This window comes from Petaurus breviceps, unplaced genomic scaffold (genome assembly GCF_028583685.1).
Source record: "Petaurus breviceps papuanus isolate PSGF00001 unplaced genomic scaffold, PetGlider_PUasm1.0 90763, whole genome shotgun sequence".
In the NCBI taxonomy this organism is placed as follows: domain Eukaryota; kingdom Metazoa; phylum Chordata; class Mammalia; order Diprotodontia; family Petauridae; genus Petaurus; species Petaurus breviceps.
In genome coordinates, this window is record NW_027187340.1 from 8,026,266 (window position 1) to 8,049,836 (window position 23,571).

A 23,571-nucleotide genomic window follows, 5' to 3' on the forward strand; every position below is an offset into this window, starting at 1 on the left:
AATTTTTTGGGAATACAAAGACACTAAATGAAAACTGTTCTACTCTCCCCTCATGCCTCTCCCAATATAGTCACCCAGCCTTTTATATGACGACCTTTTTAGTAACAAGGCAACCACCATATACTGTAGAAGTTTGTTTGACTTTTGGATAGTTCTGTTTGGAAATTCTCCTTGCACCCAAAATCAATGTCTTTGAGATCACTTCTCAATGCTTCCAATTCTATTCAGAGACCATGTTAAATAAGTCTAATCTCCCCTTCCACATAACAATAATTCTACTATTTGAATAAAGTTCTGTCTCTAATGAAGTCTTTTCAATAAATTCTCAGGACTGCTGAACTCACAGTTCAACAAGGCATTGGTGGCCATCTCATTTAATCCATATGTAAAAAGAATTCCCATTATTGGGGCGGCTAGGTGGCACAGTGAATAAAGCACCGGCCCCGGAGTCAGGAGAACCGGAGTTCAAATCTGGCCTCAGACACTTAACACAAATACTAGCCGTGTGACCTTGGGCAAGTCACTTAACCCCAACTGCCCTCCAAAAAGCAAAAAAAAATTAATTCCCATTATGTCAACTGGCCATTCAGCCAGCCTCTGCTTGAAAACCACCAATAAAGGGAAAATCTACTGCCTCCGGAGACAGTCCTTCATGCCTTTGGTCAGTTCTAAATGTTAGGAAGCTTTTCCTGACAGGAAAGAAAACATGACGATGCTCCACAATACACATCCCTAGTTCCTTCCAGCTAGACTTATATCACATTCTCTAGTATCCACTATTCTGATGAACCTATTACTCTTCAAGATGAATGTCCTGAATGTCATAAAACAGGATATCCAGAACTGAACATAATACTACAGATGTGTTCATCCAACCGGGAAGGAATATAGTGACATTATCAGTTCCTTTGTTCTGGACATTATGCCTCTATTGAAATCATGATGGATTGTTTGGTTGTTGTCTACCAGTTAGTTCCTCACGGTGAGTACAAAGTCCACTAAAATCACTAGATCTTTCTCAAAGGAACAACTGTCTAGCAATACTTTCCCCATATAACTCACAAAGTTGAACTTTTGTACCTGAATAGGACTTTATATTTAGCCCTATACTATGTGTACCAATGACATATGGAATATTTAAATATCCGATGGCAAAGCTTTTATTTAAAATAAATTTCAAAAATATAGTAAAACCTTGCTATATAATTACAAATTTGTTTCATATGGTGTATAATTCAAAATTGATTCACTGCTGTTGTTTTTTAATTGCTGAGTAATATTAGACTCTTTGTGACCTCATGGAATTTTCCATGGGATTTTCTTGGCAAAAATGGCGGAGTAGTTTGCCATTTCCTTTTCCAGTGGATCTTTCTGTCAGTTAATCAGAGGTTAAATGATTTGTCCAGGGTCACACAGATAGGAAGTGTCTGAGGTTGGCTGTGAACTCGGGTCTTCCTGACTCTAGGCCCAATAATCTATCCACTAAACCTCAAAATAATTAAAAAAAACACTAAATAGTATCAGGTTAGTTAAATCAAAATCTCTTTTGTAAATTTAGATAATAGGTCAACTAGGTAACCACAACTGCATTTTTTGTTTGAGATATATTTAATGTTTTAATTCTGTTTATTATTATTAATTTTTAACAATATTATTAATTGTGATGGTAGTGATGAAAAACACAAGTGTTAGCTAGGAGAAAATAAAAAAATATATGCTTCTTGATTATTTGTGGATTTTAATTTGCAATAAGAGAAAATTATAAATTTCTATAAATTCCATTGAAATGCATTTTTAAAAAAATTAAGCTAAAAATGTGTCTCTTAACAACTGTTTTTCATGGTAATAATTTCCTGATACAGTACACCCAAGAATGCTTCAGATACATATCTGTATTAATAAAATGATATTTTCTTAATTTTAAAGAATTTCTTTTAAAAAATGTGATGCAAATACACAGGAAATTCCAAACACACAGAAATGGAATTATGAGGCATGCCTTTAGGAAGTTCACTTTCTACAGACCAAGCAGGCTCAATGTAAATATGCATCTATTTTGTCCATGTTTCTAATTTCAGTTCTAGTTGTGGCCCATCAAAAGAAAAATGCTTTTAATAGCTTAAACTTAGAATCTGGATTCTTTTAAAGTGTCAAATGTAAATTACTTACATAAAATGAAGTTATAACCTGTATAATATTTTTTACCAATAATTTTATAGTTTCTTAATTATATCAACTGAGTGACTACATTCATTTTTTTTTTAAAGCAATCAGGGTTAAGTAACTTGCTCAAGGTTACACGGCCAGTTATTTCTGGGTGTGGTGCTGAGTATCTGAGCCCGGACCCGATCCAGGTCATCCCGACACTGGAGCCGGTGCTCTTACTCGCTGAGCCACCTGGCCACCCCTAAGCAATTGGGGTTAAGTAACTTGCTCAAGGTTACACGGCCAGGTGTTTCTGGGTGGGTGCTAAGTGTCTGAGCCCGGGATTCAATCTCCAGGTCTTCTCAACATTGGAGCCGGTGCTCTTACTCGCTGTGCTACTTGGCCGCCCCTACATTCATTTCTTTGGAAACTAAAATCTTTAGGCACTAGCATTAAAAAAAACCTAAAACTGATGTAAAACAAGAAACATTCAGAATTCACTTCTTTAGTCTTCTAACATAGTTTTCAGAACACCTGTTTTTGAAAGGGCATTTTCCAAAATATCCTAAACTATTAAAAAGTTTTAAACTTACTTATAATAATTACATAGATTATCTACTGAGAACATTAATACTAGAGAAATTTACTGGGTATAATTTAAGCAACATCTGGTTTTATATATTCCAGTTTGTTCTACCTTAGCCAAAAGAATCATTAATGAAGCATTTACACCAGAACACATTAAATCAAAAAGTAATCCTCAGAAGATTAAATTTATGACTTTAAAAACATAAATAGTATGTTAGACATTTTTAAAAGTGTCATAAAGTCCTTTTAGATTAAGGTAGGAAAGATAATTTGAGGAATTTTCATAGGGAAGTAATGTAATCTAGTGGGGCCCAATGGCCCAAGTTTGAATGCCTACTTTGTTTCCTACTAATAGTGTAATCTTGGACAAATTGCTTAACTTCTCTGGCTTTAATTCCCCATCTGTAAAATGATGGCATTTGAACTAGATAATATCTAAAGTCCCTAAAAAGATATGCATTCTAAGCGGCATGTGCACTTAGGTAAATAAAAAATAGGGGTCTTAATCTGACAGAAAAATTTTAAATGTTAAAATTAATATTCTTGTTGAACTTGTTCTATCTATAATCTGTGTATTAATGGTCTGGAGTGCAGCTAAATACCTTCTGACAAAGTAATATAGTAACAATAGCTCATTATTTTCATCTCCAAAAACCTGTAAAAAGATTTTGTTCATCAAAGCTCATAACATTATCTAAAAAAAAAGGATAAGATGTATGGAAGAATTACCTCTCAAGACAATATTAATGGAGGAGGGGTGCAAATGTTCCATCAAATCTGGAGTTTGGGTTTCTGGATGTGACAGCTTTTTAAACAGAGGCAACCTACTATTCACAGCTTTGATGTCATCAGTCTTACAATCTGGCTTCTGACCCTCTTGACAGAAAAAGCTCTCTCTTGTAAGTTATCAATGCTCTCTTAATTTCTATTTCTCTACACTTATTGCTATTATTAACCACATTTTCCTCAATGCCTTGGCTTTCTAGATACTATTCCCTCTTGATGGCCTCATCCTTCTTCCTTATGCCTCTTCTTCTTCCCTTCTGTTCTCAAAAGTTCTGGTCTTTTTATTTTTATTCAAATAATTGTAAGCTTTTCAACTTACCTGTTTGCAAAACTGTCTCAGGATCAACCGATGGAAGAAAGTTTAAATCCATGGATCTAATGATTACCAAAAATTTGACAATAAATTAAAAGCTAAATATCTTTTATCTGTGCAACCAAAGAAAATAATTAGAACAGATGAAAACTCTGATATACATATACATCATGACTCTATATACCAGAATTCTGCAAATTTCTAGATAAGACCACTGGAGATGATTAAACATTGGTAGCCATGGAAATAACATGACAAATTAAAGCTAAAATTGCCAGTGCATTGTGTTTTATTTATTCTGGAAACAAGTTTAATGTGTATTATATTAATACTTTTAAGTGAATCAACATATACTTCACTAGAGTATTTACTTCAAAATAAAGAACTTTAATTTGTTGATGAAAGGATACTAAAATGGAATCATGGTACCAGGGGACAAGCTAAACACTACTATTTGTAATTATTTAATAATATCAAGGGTTTCTATTTATACTAGATACATAACTAGAGATACAGTGCATTTTGAATCCACGTAAATAACAGTGTTATTCTTTGTGACGCCTCATTGTATCTACAGATTACATCCAAAAGATAAGAAATAGGACTAATCAGTACCTTAATTCTTTCATACTGCCATATGACAAATTGCTGGCCTAGTAACCAATGTGTATCCAAGAAAAATAAAGGAGTCAATTTGCCTCCTTAAGTGTTTAAACATTAAGAAAAGGATTTGGCCCACAGACTGAGAAAAATGGGACTTGCAAGGCTGTTAAGTTCAATGGAAACTCGTTAAAATGATAGATCCGAGAAGTCACACTTTGATATTACAACTGAACAATACTTCAGTCACATTCTTAAAACAGTAAATTTTCCTAATTGAACTCATGAATAGGATATATTATTCATTTTGTAAGAAGAAAATTCCACAAGCTGAGCTTTTAAGTGTTATCATGTTTTAGTTAGGTCATAATAATTTTAATATCTTTTCTCCTTTACATATTCTTTCCTACCACTCAAAAAGGTAAAAAAAAAAATAAAACAAAACACAAAGCATTCAAGTTGCTTGCAATTAAAAAAAACCCTCCAAATAAAATTCTTTAACATTTACTCATCATTATAAATAAAAGTAAATGCATCATAAATGGCTTTTAGAGAAAAAAGAAAAATTTTACTTAAAAAAAAATAAGTTCTCCCTGTGGTGAAGCTAATTTATTGTCAAAATGAACATGAAACTAATGTAAAATCAGAATATGAATTTAAACTCCAAACTTGTCTACACTAGCTAAATTACCTTGTAGTATCTCATTCAGGAGGTATCTCATTCAAGATTAAACTTAGTTGAACAATGGTGCATACAGAAAAAATTCATGCACATACCTTTCTTTCTCCTGCTGGTTTCCCTTATCACTCCCATTATTGATCAAAGCAAGCTCATCTAGTAAAGATGTAGAGTCTTTGGTAAACTTCTCAAAGACCTAAAATGTGACAAAAGATTTTGTTAGAAGCATCTTCTTAGGAAGTACACATGACCTCACAGCCTCTACTTAAATAATGAAGATCCTGGAATAAATATTCCAAAAAGTGAAAAAAGATACATGGGCTTACAACCAAGAATAGTTTAACTTGAAAAGCTAAATAATACTACCGGGAAGGGGAGAGAAGGGGAAGGGGAGGAAGAATGGACCTTTAAAGGAAAAGAAAACTTTCAAGAAATTTCTGATGAAAAGACCAGAACTGAACAGGAATTCTGAAATGTGAACACAAGAATACAGAAAAAAATCTAAAAAGGTAAATTTAAATGAATAATTGGAAGGGGCTGTCTGATACATTCTAAATAAGTGTCTCTCCAAAGCCTTAATATCTTCAAAGGCTACTTAGGAAGCTAAATAAGAACAGAGGTCCTGGGGGTTTGTTGCTCTGTTATGAGGGTTTTAAGAGGACGAGAAGTTATGGTAAAAAAAAAAAAAAGAAATATACTAGTGTAAAAGAAGGATTTTTCTATATGCAATTTGCTATTTCTTATGTTTGGGGTACATGGGAAGAAGAGTATACAAACATGAAGAAAGGGAAAGGGAAGAGGGGAAAAGTGCAAGTATTTCCTGGGAGGTAGATGCTATCATCATCCCCATTTTACAGTCAAGGAAACGGAGGAAAGCAGCATATAAGTGACTTGCAGGGGTCACACAGTTATTAAGTGTCTAAGGGTGATTTGGACTCAGTTCTTCCTAACTCCAGCCCAGTTATCTATTCACTCTGACATGTAGGGGTGTGGGGATCAGAGAAACCCCCCTTTTTATCAGAAACAAGATGTTCTACACAAGTCTAGTTTGGTGTAGAAATATATTAAACAAAGAAAAGCGGGGATGGGGGAGAGGCTTAAGAGGAAGGGTAATACTGAGGAGGGCATAATCACAAGCAAAACAAACTTTCTGATCCTTGTTGGGGGTGGAGGGGGAGGCGCTAGTGACTAGAATTGAAGGGAGTATTTTAGAATATTGCCTTTTAGACAATTGAGAAATGACTAAACAAAATGTGGCATGTAAATGGAAGGGAATATTAATGCACTCTAAGAAATGATAAGGCAATTTCAGAAAATCCTAGATAGCATGAACACAAAAGCAAAATCAGTAGAACCAAGTAACAATCTATACAATGTTGTAAAGAAAATATTCTTGAGAATAATCTACACAAGCATTAAAGACATGCTTGGTGAAGGTAATAGAAGGGAAGAGACAGACTTAAACAAGTAATATTTATTCCATAGTAGATTATGTCTTTTATCACTATCCAACTGGTTAAAACACATAGCGAATATAAGATTGTTTTGTTGACTATTAAAAAAAAATTGCTTTAGTAAAGTCAAAATCATTTTAAAGGCTGTCCCTTAACCAAGACACTCATACACATCACAAAATTTTGCAAGATTCTCTTAAAGATACAGGAGATAATATTGTATGACCCTGTTATCATTAATATCTAATATCAAGTATGACATAAAATAGTTAAGTATGCTTATCAGAGGCATTCACTGTTACAGAAAAAAACATCTGTAAAGTTTTTCAAGTCAAAGAGAGATGACTCTGCCAGATGTTTCTTTTGCAGATAATATTACAATGATTATAACTAGCACTTTAATACTGCAGACCTCACTAAATTGGATTCATAATCACTCCAAAGACTTTGTTCTAATTACCCACAGGAAAAACCAAATGGATGAAGAATGTCTATTGTTCAGGTTATGATGATATTTAGTTGAATTAACAGTTCATAAAGCTCATATATCAGTATCCCTATCTTGGACTGACACAGAGTAAACATACAATGAGTCGGGCCCCCAAAAAGAGGAAGGTGGGCTTGTTTCCCTCTAGGAAACTGCAAAGTCATTTTAATGAACCAAATTTCTCTCAGAAACAAGGGTCTCATCTTTTTAAATACCAACATTTTTCTGGTATTGTTTTATGAAATACCACCATCTTCTAAGAACTGAAACTGAAGATCACATAAACTGAAGGTCATTTCCAGGGCAATGAAGAGGGACGTGGTAAGTATGAACAGGCTATACTACATCACAAACAATGAGTTATGAAGCAGTATAAAGGACTGAATTGAAGATACGTATGAGAAAATACAGTAAAAATGGTTATATGGTGACAGTAAAAGGATTAACTGAGGTACATTCTGTGTGTTCTACTGCTCTCCTTGGAAGGAATCAAGGACTCTTAGCACACTGGATGTACTCACCGTGGTAAAGTTATGGGAGAGTATGGGAAAAAAAATTACAGAGGATGGGTAAACATTTGGGCGAAAATACCCATGTCAAAAGAGACGAGAGGTACATTTGAATATTGATAAAATTTTTAGTCTTATCCACATTCAGAATTATGAGAAATGGCATCTTGTACAAAGATAATAATCAGAAGCCAGGCATTTATGATTAGCAGAACTCATAAAAAGAAACAGAAAAATTAAAGATCTGAGAATGTTATTATAATGTAGCATTCTGCTATAAAAGACTGGGGATCTAGATTTTGAAAATCTAGTTTCATATCCAAGCTGCTCTGCTTACTTTCTGTGCAATCCTGGGAAAAGCTGCATTACCTTTTTGGGCCTCTGTTTCTTCATTTGTAAATGCCTGATAAGGTTTCTTCTTAGGCTAATACTTTGTGATTCTAATGTGTGTCTCTTTTTGGTAACTGTGTCTACTGGTGATTAAAAAGGCTGAGTTAGTACTTAGGTGAACAAACTAGAGCTAAATAAAAACACCTGAAAGATTAGTAGCAGCTAGCAGAGCACAAGCAAGTAAAGGACACAACAGCATACAGGCAGCATCCTCAGATGCCTCTATGGTGATCAGGATCTGGTAGCACTGACAAGGAGATAGCATGGATGGGCTGCTCACAGGATTCCAGTTTTAAATCTGGGAAGTCTCCTAGAGATCAAGCTATCCAAATCCCTTATTTTATGGATGAGGAATCTGAGACTCAGGAAGGTTCAATGATTTTCCCAAGGTCATTTGGAATTTGAAAGGTGAAAGGGCCTAGCACCACTTCTTAAATAAAAGTTACTGGAGTGAATGAAAAGTTCCTAGAGAAAATGAAATAAACTGTCCATGAAGGAAGAAACAAAGATTCTGAGAAGGTAAAAGAAAATTGAAGCCAGTGTTCAGGACAAGATAATGAAAGAATATGACACAGAAAAGGAAGGATCAAGAAGTAATGAATCAATGGAGCTAGGTAATAGGTATGAGGCTCTTCTCACTGTGAGTGAATCCAGATGCTCATAAGAAGAGCAAATGTTCCATACCTCACAAAACAGGAGGATTTAAAAGGTACTATCAGGCATGAGAAAACCTGTTACTGGTCTCAGGAGGAAGAAATAAAAAAGCCAGGATGCATAATGACTTTCTGTTGACAGGAATGGAAGACCCCACATGCAAACCTGTCCTGACCAGCCAAAGGTAAGCCCTCATCCCAAAGTGTGTATCTAAGTCATTACTGGGAGCCTGATTCATTAAACTAATTAACACTTCCTCTCACCAAATGTTGAACAACTGATAATACAAGAAGAAAACTGGAATATATCTCTAGTGACTTTTTGATTCTGTTTGGGAAACCCAAATATTAAGATCTTGGAAGTCTAGTAAGAATTTTATGTTGTATATTTTTTTCTAACAAGTTATGAAAATTAGATTACTGCAATCATTATCATTTTTTAAACTGTAAAAAAAATCTAAACATCAAAAAAGTTAAAATATATAACTCAACTGAAGAGATCTTGAAAGGTATCATAAAGAGCTCATAAAATATTTGTCTAATATTCTGTAAAAAGTCATATTTGTTTTACTTCAGTAATCCCTAAACATAAATTCAATACAAAATATCTGTCTAATAACTGCAAAGTTTTACAGTAACGTGTTTCTATAAAGGAGAAAGAGTCCACGCACAGAAATCAGTTATGCTTTAAAATGTTAGTATCTAGGTCCATGGATTTAGAACTGGGAAGTACCTTACTTAGTTCAACCCCTTCACTTTAAATGAGGAAATAAGGAAAGTTTCAGCATGGTTAAATAACTTGCCTAATTATCACCAAGGTAGTAAAGAACAGAGACAAGATTTGAACCCAAGTCCTTTGAATTTTCCATTATATCATCCTACCTCTCCTCCAAGTAAAACACAAAATACAATCATATGAACTTAATTAGGGAAGGAGAGACTGTTAGCAAATATAATATATAATGATAACATTTATCAGATGACAGTTATTTTTATTCATGGTCAAAATATTCATCTTTTAAGATTGATATCCTAAATAATAACATTATATTTTTAAAAAATGAATATGCCAGGACAAATTTTTAACGGAAAATTTGTAATCTCCTTCTCTGAGAATTTTAATTAAAATATTAGAAAATAAAAGATAAAGACGACTGTCCCTGAGTATTTCCTAGGGATCTGTCCTTGGCTCTCTGGTTTCCTCAACATTTTAATCAGTGACTTAGATAAAGGAAAATGGATGACATGGTGATCAAAACTGTAGAGAACCTGGTTAGACATACTGGACAATGTCAGATCAGGATCTCAAAATATCTGAACAGACAAAACAACCAAAAGAAATCTCAAATAAGATGAAACTTAATAGTGAATAAAGATAATCCTGCCAACTCTACAAGTGTGGATCTGAGGAGAAATGACTAGAAAACAGTTCTGGATATGAAGCAAGTTAACAATGGATTTCCCAAATAAGGAAACATCTTATGATGATCAGAAGAGTTGTCCTCCATTTTCAGTATAAACTAAGAAGAAATCGCTTGTGATACAGTATGAGAGTTTTAGACTGCGTATAAAGGTTTTATTGATAATGAACACTATTAAAAATGTGAATAGAAATATAAAGGACATTGCTATATCCTTTTCTAGAGTTGTTTAAAATTGTTAAATTATCACTTGTTCAATTAGTATCTAAATTGCCTTCTTGAAAACAGACTGACTATATCACCTTCTGAGGTCTCTTTCCAATTTATCAATCTATGAGTTTGTCAAGAGTACTTGCAAAAAGTCTTCTGGCACACTTCTCAACCACACCCTCACTCCCCAATTCATTGAGAAAAGAAACACCCCAGTGTTTTCTTTTAATGAAATTCAATGTTTTTAATTATCAAAAATTATACAATATTAATATATAATAGAATTTCATCCTCATTATAATATACCAACCAGTCTTTTATTTAGCCAATCCATGTGATCATAGGTAAGACTTCCACCAAAATCTTCTGTTAACTGGCATGGCTCTATATATCGGGTTAATTTGTTAGCTGACACTAAAATAACCTGTAAAAATAGATAAGTAATTGTTATTTTGTTAACTTTCACCACAATATAAATAAAAATTTAATTACATTAACAAAATGCTGGTATTATTAAAATACAACTGGCACTAATGATATGATTGTAATATGATATCAATCTATTTGACTGATATATAGCATGTACAACTTTTGAATAACTTTCAGAAATGTACCCATTGTACTATTTTTCAGTACTGTATTTCTTAAACATAAGTAAATAACCTTGCTGAAAAAGAGCCTGGTTCGACTTCATTTACTAGAACTAGCAATTATATACTCATAAAACTGAGCTATTCTCTAACAATATTCTAATTTTTATCTGATAAGGAATTTCATAAATTAAAACCATCTGTAAGAATCCCAGAAATACATACCCACAACAAATCAAGCAAATAAACAAAAACTAATTTCATCGTATTATTGTTCTTCATTTATATCCTTTCCACCCCTGTCCCTCCACTGTATACTCTTCACACATTTGCAGAGGAACCACCCTCTACTTAAATATATCGCTGTTTAAATACATAAATATATAATGGACCTTCTATTTAAATATAAATCTAAATTGGAGTGGCTTATTTTAAAAACAAATCAGGTATATAATGGGGAACAGTATGTATAAAACTAAAAATTATAAATGTTAATACATTTTCCCAATCTAACCCTTTGCAAAATATTAAATATAAATTATAAAAGTATTCTATAAGCAAGTTTAAAAGCTATTCTGCTTCTTCAATTATACCATTTAAATTTTTTTCAAAAACAGTACCAGATGTTAAAATTTTATTTAGTTGTCTATACCTTTAAGAGTCAAGTGTGAAATATGCAAGACTATTTCAAATGATAATTTAAAGTTACCTGTTGACTATGGATGACTCCAATATAACTCAATTTGACCAATATGGGCAATAATTGGAGTTAATCTTGGTAGAAAACTGATTTTCTATTAGTAAGATTTTAAAACTATACCCTATAGACTTTTGCTGTAGGATATGATTTAAAATATTATCATTTATTATTATCAGATGCTAGTATGGTATCTTCTTTTGACTAGTTACTATAAACTGGCCTTGAACAATGCCTTTCATATAGCAGGCACTTAATAAATAAATGAAACAAAATTACCTCTTTGGCTAATGCCCACCAAGTGTTAGTATAAAATACTAATAACAGCCATCTTTACTATGAAACAATTCAGTGAAATGAAGTTCTTTTTTAGAATCACTGAAATATTGACCATCCATTAAAACCCAGCTCAAATGCCACCTCTTCCTGTTTTCTGTCTTCACCACTCTAATGAAAAACTACTGTTTCTAAAGTCACTATGGACCAGTCAATCACAAAATCTTTTTAAAAGTATGTCCTTAGGGGCGGCTAGGTGGCACTGTGAATAGAGCACCGGCCCTGGAGTCAGGAAGATCTGAGTTCAAATTCGGCCTCAGACACTTAACACAAAAACTAGCTGTGTGACCTTGGGCAAGTCACTTAACCCCAATTGCCCTCTAAAAAGCAAAAAACAACAACAAAATAAAATAAAAGTATGTCCTTATCTTTAACTGCTTGTGGAATATAACACTATGCATCACCCCTATGTTTTGTGGCATCTAAGCGGTATGGAAGATAAAATGCCAAACTTAGAGTGAGAAAGACCTGAATTTGAATCTTAATACCACCTACCTCAGAGGGTTGTTGGGAGGACCATATGAAATAATATATACAAAGTACTCTGCAAACCTTGTTATTATGTAAATATTAGCTGTTATTATTATTAATGCCCCTTCTTCCCTTGGTTTCTATGGCATATACTTTCATGCTTGTCCTCCTACATTTCCATCCTTTTGGTAGTTCCTCACCTTTATTTAGCCCAACAAACACAGAAATTCTCCAAGGTTTCTAAGATAGTTCCTTTTCTCTTCTCACTCTACAAGCTTCCTTGGTAGTTTAATCCATTTATATGGGTTCAAATATCAAATATAGGTTATTTTTCATGCTGCCATCCCAAAATTCCCAGAGCTCTAGCTGTATATTTGTCTTCTAAATATCTCCAGATAGTTGACATGTTGATACCCGAAACAATATATATCTAAGATTGAGCTCATTAAAATTCATTCGGCTATAATATTCCACTTTCCTCTAACTCCTTCTCTACTTCCAATAACACGAGAATTCAGAGTATGTCAGGCACATAACTAAAAAGTCACTTTTGACTTTTCCGTCCCCCCCCCATCCAACGAGTAACAAGCCTTGTTGTTCTGATCCTTCTGCTGCTGTTACTTAGTTGTCTCAGTGATATCCAACTCTACATGATCCCAGAAGGGGTTTTCTTGCTAAAATGACTAGAGTGGTTTGCCATTTCCTTCTCCAACTCATTTTACACATAAGGAAACTGAGGCAAACAGGGTTAAGTGACTTGCCAGGATAACACAGCTAGTAAGTTTCTGAGATCATATATGAACACAGGAAGATGAGTTTTCCTGACTCCAGGCCCAGCACTGTATCCACTGTGGTACCTAGATGCCTAGTTGCTACCTCTACCATATCTTTATTTGGCTTGCTCACCTTCAATCTATCCAACTTCTAATACATTCTCTGTAGTCTTGCCTGAGTAATATTCCTTAAATGATTATGTTATACCTCTTTTTCAAAAGCCTTCACCAGATTCTCATTAGAATATACTGAATAAAGTACAAACTCCTGACTATGGCATTAGAGGAACTCAATTACATGGATACAATCTACCTTAACCAATTTTATGGGAGGAAGTACTCCAGTACTTCCTTCCATGTATTTAATGTTCTAGTCAAACTGGGTTCTCCTCTTTCTCTTGTTCTCATCCTAGTCCATGAAGCCTTTCTTGCCTTACTCTTCCAACTCTTTCTCATCTCCAGAAGTGAAACTGACCTCTGTCTCTTCAAATTTCCTATAGTTCTTAATCTGGACTATTTCTTTGTACTCATAACATCCTTGCCTATATTCCAATTATTTATGTATTTGTTCTTTGCAGACTTATAATGTTAGTTCCTTGATGAAAGATCCTGTATTGTGCATATCTATATATATTAGTAGGCTTTGTATTTTAGCAGCCATTATAAGAGCTTAATAACTACCTGAATTGAATTGGATAGTTCTGAATTTAAAAAGTATAAATATGGCCATATCCAACATAATTAGCTTGCCATACACTTACTCTGTGAGGAAAAATCAGAGAATTTTAATTCAGATTCTGGAAATGTGCTTTTATGTCCTACAAAAATCTCATCAGCTCTGTATTGGGTAGGTTTTATAAGACCCCTACCAAGAAAAGCACTTCCTATACGAGGTATCAATCTGCTTGCTAAATTGAGTATCATGTACCCCCAATAAATAACATCCCTGGAGCACTTGCCTTCCTTAAAATAAATCTATAAACAGAACATGAAGCCTGTGATATTTGTCCTTTTCCGCTGTGTCAAGCTTGGCATGATTCTAATTTATTTTTTTAATGACCTACTTTTGTGCTAGAGCACCCTCTTGTGTTGTAGTTATTATCACTTTTAATGCTATTACATTCTTTCTTGACTTTCTCAATAATATTTAATATGGAAGTAATAAGAAACCAAAGATGACACTTGTATGCAGATAATATTCTTTGTACTTGTACCTCAGGCCTAGTATAGGTGCTTAATAAATGCTTATTGACTGGTATTGTTTATTCTTTTCTTTATTTTTTTATTTTAAGCAATCGGGGTTAAGTAACTTGCTCAAGGTTACACGGCCAGTTATTTCTGGGTGGGTGCTAAGTGTCTGAGCCCGGGATTCGATCTCCAGGTCTTCTCAACACTGGAGCCGGTGCTCTTACTTGCTGTGCTACCTGGCCGCCCCTATTCTTTTCTTTAAAATATGACAAGAAAAATTGTAGGTAGCTATTACTAACAGATGACTTTCACAGATCTCTTGTTTTTCCTTTCTCTTCCAATTCTGTATTTGAGTTTGTTCCTTAACTGTAAACACAAACAGAAAGTAGGAAAAGGGACAGAAATGATAAAACCCAAATAGACATACTTCAGGTATGGATCTTTGGGTCACAAGAGATGTTAACAGGCAGTCAATAAGTCTTAAGCAGCTACTATGATACTGCACTAAGCAGTAAGGAAACAAAGGGATGGATGTAAAAGACAATCCCTGCCCTTGGAGAGCTCACAATCTAATGCTGGAGACAACAAACAAACCATGTATGAAATAAGTTATATACAGGATAAATCAGAAATAATGAACAAAGTAAAGACAAAGTTCTAAAAGATTGGGAAGGTCTTTCTAAAGAAGGTGAGATTTTAGTAGGGACTTAAAGGAAGTCAGGGAAGCCAGAAGGTAAAAATGAGAAGAGAAATCATTCCAGGGATGGAAGACAGTCAAGAGAAAATGTCAGGGGGAAGGTATAGGGTTATCTCTTTGTATGACATGCAAGCGAAGAAAGAGATAGTAATGGAAGGCATCTGAATAACATGAGATAAAAAGGAGGAAAGAAGAGAAGAGGGAGCTCTTGGTGAATAGTCTAAATATTTTTATATTTTAATATGAATATAAATGAAAATATGAGTCAATTTTCTCAGCTGGAAGAAGGAAGGAAAAATCTTGAAAGGACCATGATAAAGAACAGGAGAGTTGATAAGGGAGGCGTAGAAGCATCGCCTAGTAGCAGTGATGGCCCTGGTAAGGTGTATTTAATATAAATCAGCAGCAGATCTAGAGAGAATGGTTCTATGATTTTCTCTATTTTCTCTGGCAGCACACATGCCAAGTCTAAGTCTGGATCATTCCTACAATTCACTGCTCTTTGGCAGGAGGGATTCAAGGTGAGACCTGGCAGCGCACTATCAGCAATAAGATAAGGAGGCTAGGGAACTGAAGGAAAGGGGACAACTTAAGAGTTGAACTGGTTCACAAAGTGGAGGAAATAGAGGGGTTAGTTCAGGAGCGATGACTTAGAAGAAAACTGAGGGATCAAGGATGGGAGGTCACGGTTTGGACAGAGAGTAGTTTGTTAGGGAAAGAAGGAAAGTCAAAAGAGTGTGATCAGACGAGGAAACTTCAGAATTCTTGAACATGAAGGTGGTGTATCTGTGTATGACAGCAAGTAAGGGTATAATTATCTGTGTAGTGGCTGAGATGGAGTGGAGGAAGGGGTGTATCATGGAAAAGGAGAAGCTTTAGGAACTAGGAGGTTAAGGTGTTTGAGGGAGGAAAAATTGTCTGCTAGGTACTGAACTCACTGGGTAAAGAATGGGAGTATTTTGCAGGTCTGCAAAAAAACAAAACTACTGGAATTTTGGTTGGGTGGAAGATGTGAATTGTTTGCACCTCAAAGGAGAAGTTCTTAAGTAAAGGTGATAGGAGGAGAACTCAGATGTGAAAATGGAAAGCAAGGAGCAATCCAATTCCCTCACTTTGACCTGTAAGCCTAGAGGAATGAGTGAATATGCAGTCAATACTGGAAAAGGGCAGTTAGGGAGGCTACATTCTGGGGATGTGGGGGTAGAAGTAGACAGGTCAGAGAAATAGCTATAAGTTGTGTAAAATGACAATATTTAAGACGACAAAAATAAGTTTGTTCCAGACAGCAAAGTGTGAAAGAGTAGGTAGTGTTTGGTTGCTAATTGGGGATGGTGGGTTGAGGGCCTGGCAATAAAGAATTAGGTAATAAGGGATGGAGTCTGAACTGTTAGGAAACTTTCTAAATTCTTAAAAACAAGATTGTTCTTTTCTGAAAATATTATTTTTCTAGGGTAATGTTGCATTATTTTGTTTTTTTATCATGGAGTAGTTTAACACCTTCCTCTGTACAGAAGATAGCAAATATTCTATGCTATCTTTTCTAGTTATTTTACCACGTCATATAATCATATTTTTCTCCCTGATAAACCATCTAGTTACAGATAACAGCAAAATTATCCCCTAGTATATACAGGACCCTATTCCTCTCTGCCAATGATCTGATCCACACTACTTTGGGGAATGTATACTAGGCTATCTGAATCACACAGGGGATATGATATCCAAATATTGAAGGAAAAAAAGGAGGCAGAATTTTTCCACTTGTGGGAGAAAAAAGTCTAAAGTCTAAAGCACTCTCATTATTTAGCCTATTTACCATCCCATTTTCTTTCACTATTTTTCCTTGAGTCTTCTTATAGAAATATGACTAATATGGAAATGTTTTACATAATTGTATATGTATAACCTATATCTGATTGCTACCGTCTCAGGGAGTGGGCAGGAGAGGGAAGGAAGGATTGATAGAATTTTAAATAAAAATGTTTAAAAAGATTTTTAAAGAGTGTTGGATTGGGGGGAGGAGCCAAGATGGTGAAGTAAAAGTAGGAATTTTCTTGAGCTCTCACCCCAACCATCTCCAATACCTGCAAAAAATCACTCTAAACAAATTTTAGAGCTACAGAACCCACAAAATGACAGTGAAATACATCTCCAGCTGAAGTCACCTGGCAAGCCAAAAGGAAGGGTCTATCACACCTGGCAGGTAGTGGAGCACAGTACCGGGTGGGTCACACCAGCACAGACCAGTGGCACAGACTGGTCACACCGGCCTCAAGTGACTGAATCACTGGCGGCTGTGGTGGTTTCCAGAATTCTCAACCCATAAACTCCAAAGAGAAAGTAAAAGGTCAGTGGCTAAACTCTGTTAAACCTGGGTGAGAGAAGAGCACAGTCCAGCCACTGCCCCAGGAAAAGTGGAGGTGACAGTGGCTGTGGCAGCAGGATGGCTACTTCCAGAGTTCCAGGCCCACAGATGATGGGAGGACCAAGCGAAAGATCAGAGGGCAAGTGCAGGAATCTCTTTGTTGGCATTGAGGCAGGATTCTCTTGCTTTGCCCTGCTTGGAAGTGGTTTGCAGTCTTGGGTGGTGGTCCTGGGGTGAGGAGGAGTGCTGGAATAGCAGAGCTTGTGGCGGCTGTGGAGAGGAAATCCTCCTCACAGTTACGAGGCAGGTGCCTAGAAGAAGCTCTGAGAACAGCTGCGCAAACCCCCAGAAATTTGGGACACAGCATTCTTCACTCTGGAAGCAGAGTTCCATCGTGGCAAAGAGCTCAAAAGTCAAGTAACTGGCTGGCAAGATGAGCAAACAGAGTAAGAGAAATCAGACTATAGAATTGTTTCTTGGTGACAAAGAAGATCAAAACACAGAACCAGAAGTAGATAACAAAGTCAAAACTCCTGCATGAAAATCCTCCAAGAAAAATATGAATTGGTTGCAGGCCTTAGAGGAGCTCAAGAAGGATTTAGAAAATCAAGTAAGAGAAGTAGATGAAAAATTGGGAAGAGAAATGAGAGCGATGCAAAAAAATCATGAACAATGAGTCAACAACTTGCTAAAGGAGACCCCCCAAAATACTGAAGAAAATAACACCTTAAAAAATAGATTAACTCAAATGGCAAAAGAGGCCCAAAAAGCCAATGAGGAGAAGAATGCCTTAAAAAGATGAATTGGCCAGACAGAAAAGGAAGTTCAAAAGTTCACTGAAGAAGATAATTCCTTCAGAATTAAAATGGAGCAAATGGAAGCTAATGACTTTATGAGAAATCAAGATATTATAAAACAGATCCAAAAGAATGAAAAAATAGGAGACAACGTAAAATATCTCATTGGAAAAACAACTGACCTGGAAAACAGATCCAGGAGAGATCATTTAAAAATTATTGGTCTACCCAAAAGCCATGATCAAAAAAAAGAGCCTATAAATCATCCTGCCCTGATATTCTAGAACCAGAGGGTAAAATAGAAATTGAAAGAATTCACTTCAAAAAGAAAACTCCTAGGAATATTATAGCCAATTTCCAGAGTTACTAGGTCAAGGAGAAAATATTACAAGCAGTCAGGAAGGAACAATTCAAGTACTATGGAAACACAATCAGAATAACACAAGATCTAGCAGCTTCTACATTAAAGGATTGAAGGGCTTGGAATATGATATTCTGACGGTCAAAGGAATTAGGATTAAAACCAAGAATCATCTATCGAGCAAAACTGAGTATAATACTTCAGGGGAAAATATAGTCATTCAGTTAAATAGAGAATTTTAAAGCATTCTTTATGAAAAATCCAGAGCTGAACAGAAAATGTGACTTTCAAAGACAAGAATCAAGAGAAGCAGGAAAAGGTAAACAGGAAAGAGAAATAATAAGGTACTTATTAAAGTTGATCTATTTACATTTCTAGATGGAAAGATGATATTTGTAATTCATAAAACTTTTTTCAGTATTAGGACAGTTGAAGGGAATATATGTACACACACAATACACACATATGTATGTATATGTATGCATGTGCATATATGTATGTACATATATGTGTGTGTATATATGTACACATAGAGAGCACAGGGTGAGTTGAATATGAAGGGATGATATCTAAAAAATAAAATTAAGAGGTTAGAGAAGAATATATTGGGAAAAGGAGAAAGGGAGAGACAGGGTAAATTATCTCACATAAAAGAGGAAAGAGAGACTGTTAAAATGGAAGGGAAGAGCATGGAGGTGAAAGGGAATGAATCAACTTCACTCTCATTGAATTTGGCTTAATTGGGTATCTTACCCTACAGGAAAGCAGGGAGGAAGGATATAAGTGGGGGGAATGACGGAAGAGACGACAGCCTGGGGAGGGGGTAGTTAGAAGGAAACACTTTTGAAAAGGGACAAGGACAAAGGAGAAAACAGAATAAATGGGGGCAGGATAGGATGGAGGGAAATATAGTTATTCTTTCATAATATGACTCCTATGGAAATGCTTTGCCTAACTACACATTTATAACCTATGTTGAATTGCTTGTCTTCTCAATGGGGGTGGGTGAGGAAGGAAGAAGGGAGAGAATCTAGAACTCTAAGTTTTAAAAACATGTTAAATAAACTGTTTTTACATGCAAACAGGAAATAAGATATATAGGCAATGGCATACAGAAATCCATCTTGCCCTACAAGAAACTAAGGGGAAAAGGGGTAAGGCTGGGGGAAGATATAAGACACACAAGACTGCGGGAAGGGGTAATCAATATGCTTGCCATCTTGGGGTGGGGAGTAGGATAGAGATGGGGAGAAAATTTGGAACTCAAAATCTTATGGAAATGGATGTTGAACACTAAAATAAATGAATAATTTTTTTTTCAAAAAAGAGTGTTGGATCTATAATCAGAGGACTTGAGTTCCATTTGCAGCTCTGGTAATTACTAGCTCTATGACTTTCGGGAAGTAATGTCACTTCTCTGAGCCTCATTTTCCTCTCTATAAAGTGAAGGGTTTGAACCAGTTGACTTCTGTCTAATTTCCCTTCCAGCTCTAAGTCTATACTCCTACAAAGAATTATGCTCTTACCTTTTAAATACTTTAATTGGGATTCAATTAGAAGGATTTTAAAAGAGGGATACTTTAGAAAACTATACACACATACTTCAAATGATCCATGTAATGACTCAATGATTTAAATATATATACATATATATGTAAATGCACACACACACACACATATATATATATATATATATATATGCATGTATACACACACTAAACTTTGAAATTATGGACCTTCAGCAAATTTCTCAATTATCAATGAGAGGCAGCATGAAGTGATGGGCAGAAAGCTAGCCTCAAAATCAAGAAGACCTGGGTTCAAATTCTGGCTGTATGGTCATGGGCTCTCAAGTGCTCTAGGCAAATTTCTAGGACTGTAATTTACAGATAATACAATGACCTGCATTGGTAAAGGGAATTTATTATTGTTGCAAAATCACAGATCCAATCCCAAACCTTTGCCTCACTGTACTTAATACTGTGCTATGGGCTAAAATGATACAAAATATAAGAAATGGTCCCTTATCAAGGGTTTTAAAATCAAGTTGGAGTAGTAGAAACAAGTTTATTATACAGTAATGGAGAAAAATTAAAGAGACAAGTTATAACCTCATTGGTACCAACTGCAAATATGAGTTTGAATAAGCATATTCTTAAAGCAACAATGTAAGAATAATCACATTTAGCGAAATAATATAAATCAAAACTACCAGAATATATAATGATAAAGAAATATAGTACACTATAATTCTGACTAAAATTTCTGAGGAACATAGGTAGATTTTGCATTAAACAAACATAATCACCCTAACTTTGAGACCAGAAAAATTAGAATATGATTACTATCTCAAAAGGGTTTCAATTAAAGGATCCATTAAATAATGAGTTGTGCCAGTCAACTTAAAACTAACTCTGTACAAATAAGGTAAGATCCTGAAAAATTACATTTTCAAAAGACACAGAGGTACACATCTTAGCCTACAAGTCATCAGAATGTGCCTAATATGCCTCACGATTTTTAATTTACCTACATAGCACATATATATCCAATAAATATTTGGTAAAAGTTTAAATTTAACAAATAAGTCTTTTCTGTTTTCTTTCATCAGCAAATTTGAATACCACTGAAATGGACAAATGAAATGGACATGACAGCAAAGCCAATTATAATTTGATAGGAGTGTTTATTAACTGCGGTGACTGCCTCCCTAACAAGGAAGACAGCATCAAGTCTTCTGCAAGATGCATTTTTATAGACCTAGGTGTTGCTAACAGAGTATATTTCTAAGGGGGTGCAGTGCCGTTAGTATTGTTCCTATTGAAGCAAAGCCTTAGTATTGTTCCTAGTGAAGCGAAGTGAAGCCATGATCCCTTAGCAAAGCTTTGAATACAAACATAAACAGACCTGAATCTGTGGGAATCTGTGGCATGTTTCTAGCAACACAGGTGAAACATTTCTTTACTATTGGGGCCTATTAGGTGGTTTCCAAGGAACGTAGTAGGGGTCCCCTCTAGCAGGTTTAAGGGGCACTGGTGTATGACTTCTGGTGGGCACTTCACCATTTCCATTTCTAAAGTTCCAACTTTCATGACAGTATATAACCATGAATAACAAGACATTCTTTTCCCCAAAAACTTACCCTTAAAAGTTATCCCCTTGCACTTCATATAATAAATATTTCGTTAAGTACACTGAAAATAGACTATTAATTATAAAAGTTCATTGTCACAAAGATCAACACTGACTACTTAACGTGTAGCTAATAATAGTTGAAGAAAGTAGCTAAGATGCAAGAGCAATACCTATTATGATTACTGCTATTTTTTGAGATCCACTAACACATGAAAGGATGAGACACTTGATCTATTGCTGCAATCACAGACATTTCATTCCAGTCCCCTAACAAACTTACAGGGTTCCAAAGGAACAAAACAGTTCATGCCACTCCCATAATTCTGAACCTCCCAGAGAGGGAAATGCCTCCATAACACTTTAAGGGTCTACAGAATTCCCATGACATTTTCCCTCCCAACAAAATGCAGCAATATTGTAGCACTTCTACATTCCTAATGCAATATGCTGGGTTCTTGGGCTGAAGTGAAATCAAATTTCATACACACCAGACTTGAGTTAACAGGAAATAAATATTGGTGGACACTACAGCTCTCACACAGGTCAAGGGTTTGAAAAAAGAACCAGAAGATTTTTCTCTTAAAACTGAGGCAATCTTCATGAGGATTTGTAATGGGAAAGGGAATACTAAGGTCTTCCCTGCCCCTTAGGAAAGGGAATACTAAGGTCTTCCCTGCCCCTTAATAGAACTGAGGGGAGTCTGAAGACCTCCCCTGCACTGAAAGTAAACTCTGCCCTGTAATAGGCTGAATGTAATCACATGGAGTCTGTGGTGGGAGGAGTTTGCTGAAGGGTGGAGCAGAGCTCACAGGGAGCTTCCCTGCTGTGAAGATAAACTGTCTCCTGATAGGCTAAAAGTAGTCACATGCAGCCTGTGGTGGGAGGAGTTTGCTGAAGGTAAGCAGAGCCCACAGGAAGCTGGTCAGAGCTAGCCAGACATTGGGGAAGAGAGAGGATGCTCATTAAGGAGACTAAGATGTTTGCAAGTAAATATTGATCTTGTATTGGTTTGTGGGAAGGCTGAAGGATGCTGTTGCTCTCAGCGTTATTATAGCTTCTTAATATCTTTGGTACTATGATGGAATCGTCTTAATCGTTTTGGGATTCAGTTTTCTGGAATTTAAATAAATGCTTCAGTTCTATCCTCTATCTGGAGAATCTGGTATATTTTGCAATCCAATATCATGTGATACTTATAGTTATGGTCTTTATCATGATCATGAGCACTATAAATATTGCATTGGTGCTACAGGATTCCAGTCACATTTATACTGAAGGGGGAAATCATTACCAAGTAATGTCAACTTTCAAAAGAAATGAAACCAATTCTAAATTACTTAATCAAGAGAGCAAGACTAGATTTATTTACATTAAATCAAATGTGAGTGTCATTCATTATTTTTGTTGTTCTAGAGTCTTCATTTTTGTCCTATTACAGTTTATTTTAGTGACATTTAGTCATAGAAAGGATATTCACCAGTTAATAACACTAGTATTTTAAGTACAGAAATAATATACTATTCTAATTTAAATTATGGGGTAAGTTTCACAGAAATAACATAAAATTTTAAATTACATGCATAATTTAGCTTGCTGTATGTAGGTCAGTATGGTTCTTATTACTTAATGAAGCTTATCATTGATAGTAACCTAACAGAAAACATGTTAGCTGGCACTAGAATTGCATATGTAGATGAAATTAAAATGTTAAGATGTTTAAAGAGAAAACAATGTTGTTTCCTTAAACTGAAGTTCTAGGCACAATGTAATTTTAGGTTAAATTTTATAGGTTAAAATGCTTTCCTCCTTGTAAAGAACCTCTATCCCTATTCTTACCCCTCATATTCTTTCCTTAACCTCCTAGTCTCCAGCTCAATTTTCTAACACATACTCACAGACAACCCCAATGTGATTTTCTCCTCTCCT

General features: G+C 35.2%; 1 protein-coding gene across 3 annotated transcripts in view; it reads right to left on the reverse strand.

Moving 5' to 3' along the window:
- The window catches only part of SESTD1 (SEC14 and spectrin domain containing 1), a 144,458-nt gene that overhangs the window by 40,263 nt on the left and 80,624 nt on the right, over window positions 1-23,571 (reverse strand). For all 3 annotated transcript variants that reach the window (XM_069068558.1, XM_069068557.1, XM_069068556.1), the window contains 3 exons: window positions 10,546-10,659; window positions 5,210-5,307; window positions 3,839-3,894 (listed from right to left, as the gene is read on the reverse strand). In XM_069068558.1, coding sequence (XP_068924659.1) covers window positions 3,839-3,894; window positions 5,210-5,307; window positions 10,546-10,659 — 268 coding nt within the window. The remainder of the gene's footprint in view (window positions 1-3,838; window positions 3,895-5,209; window positions 5,308-10,545; window positions 10,660-23,571) is intronic.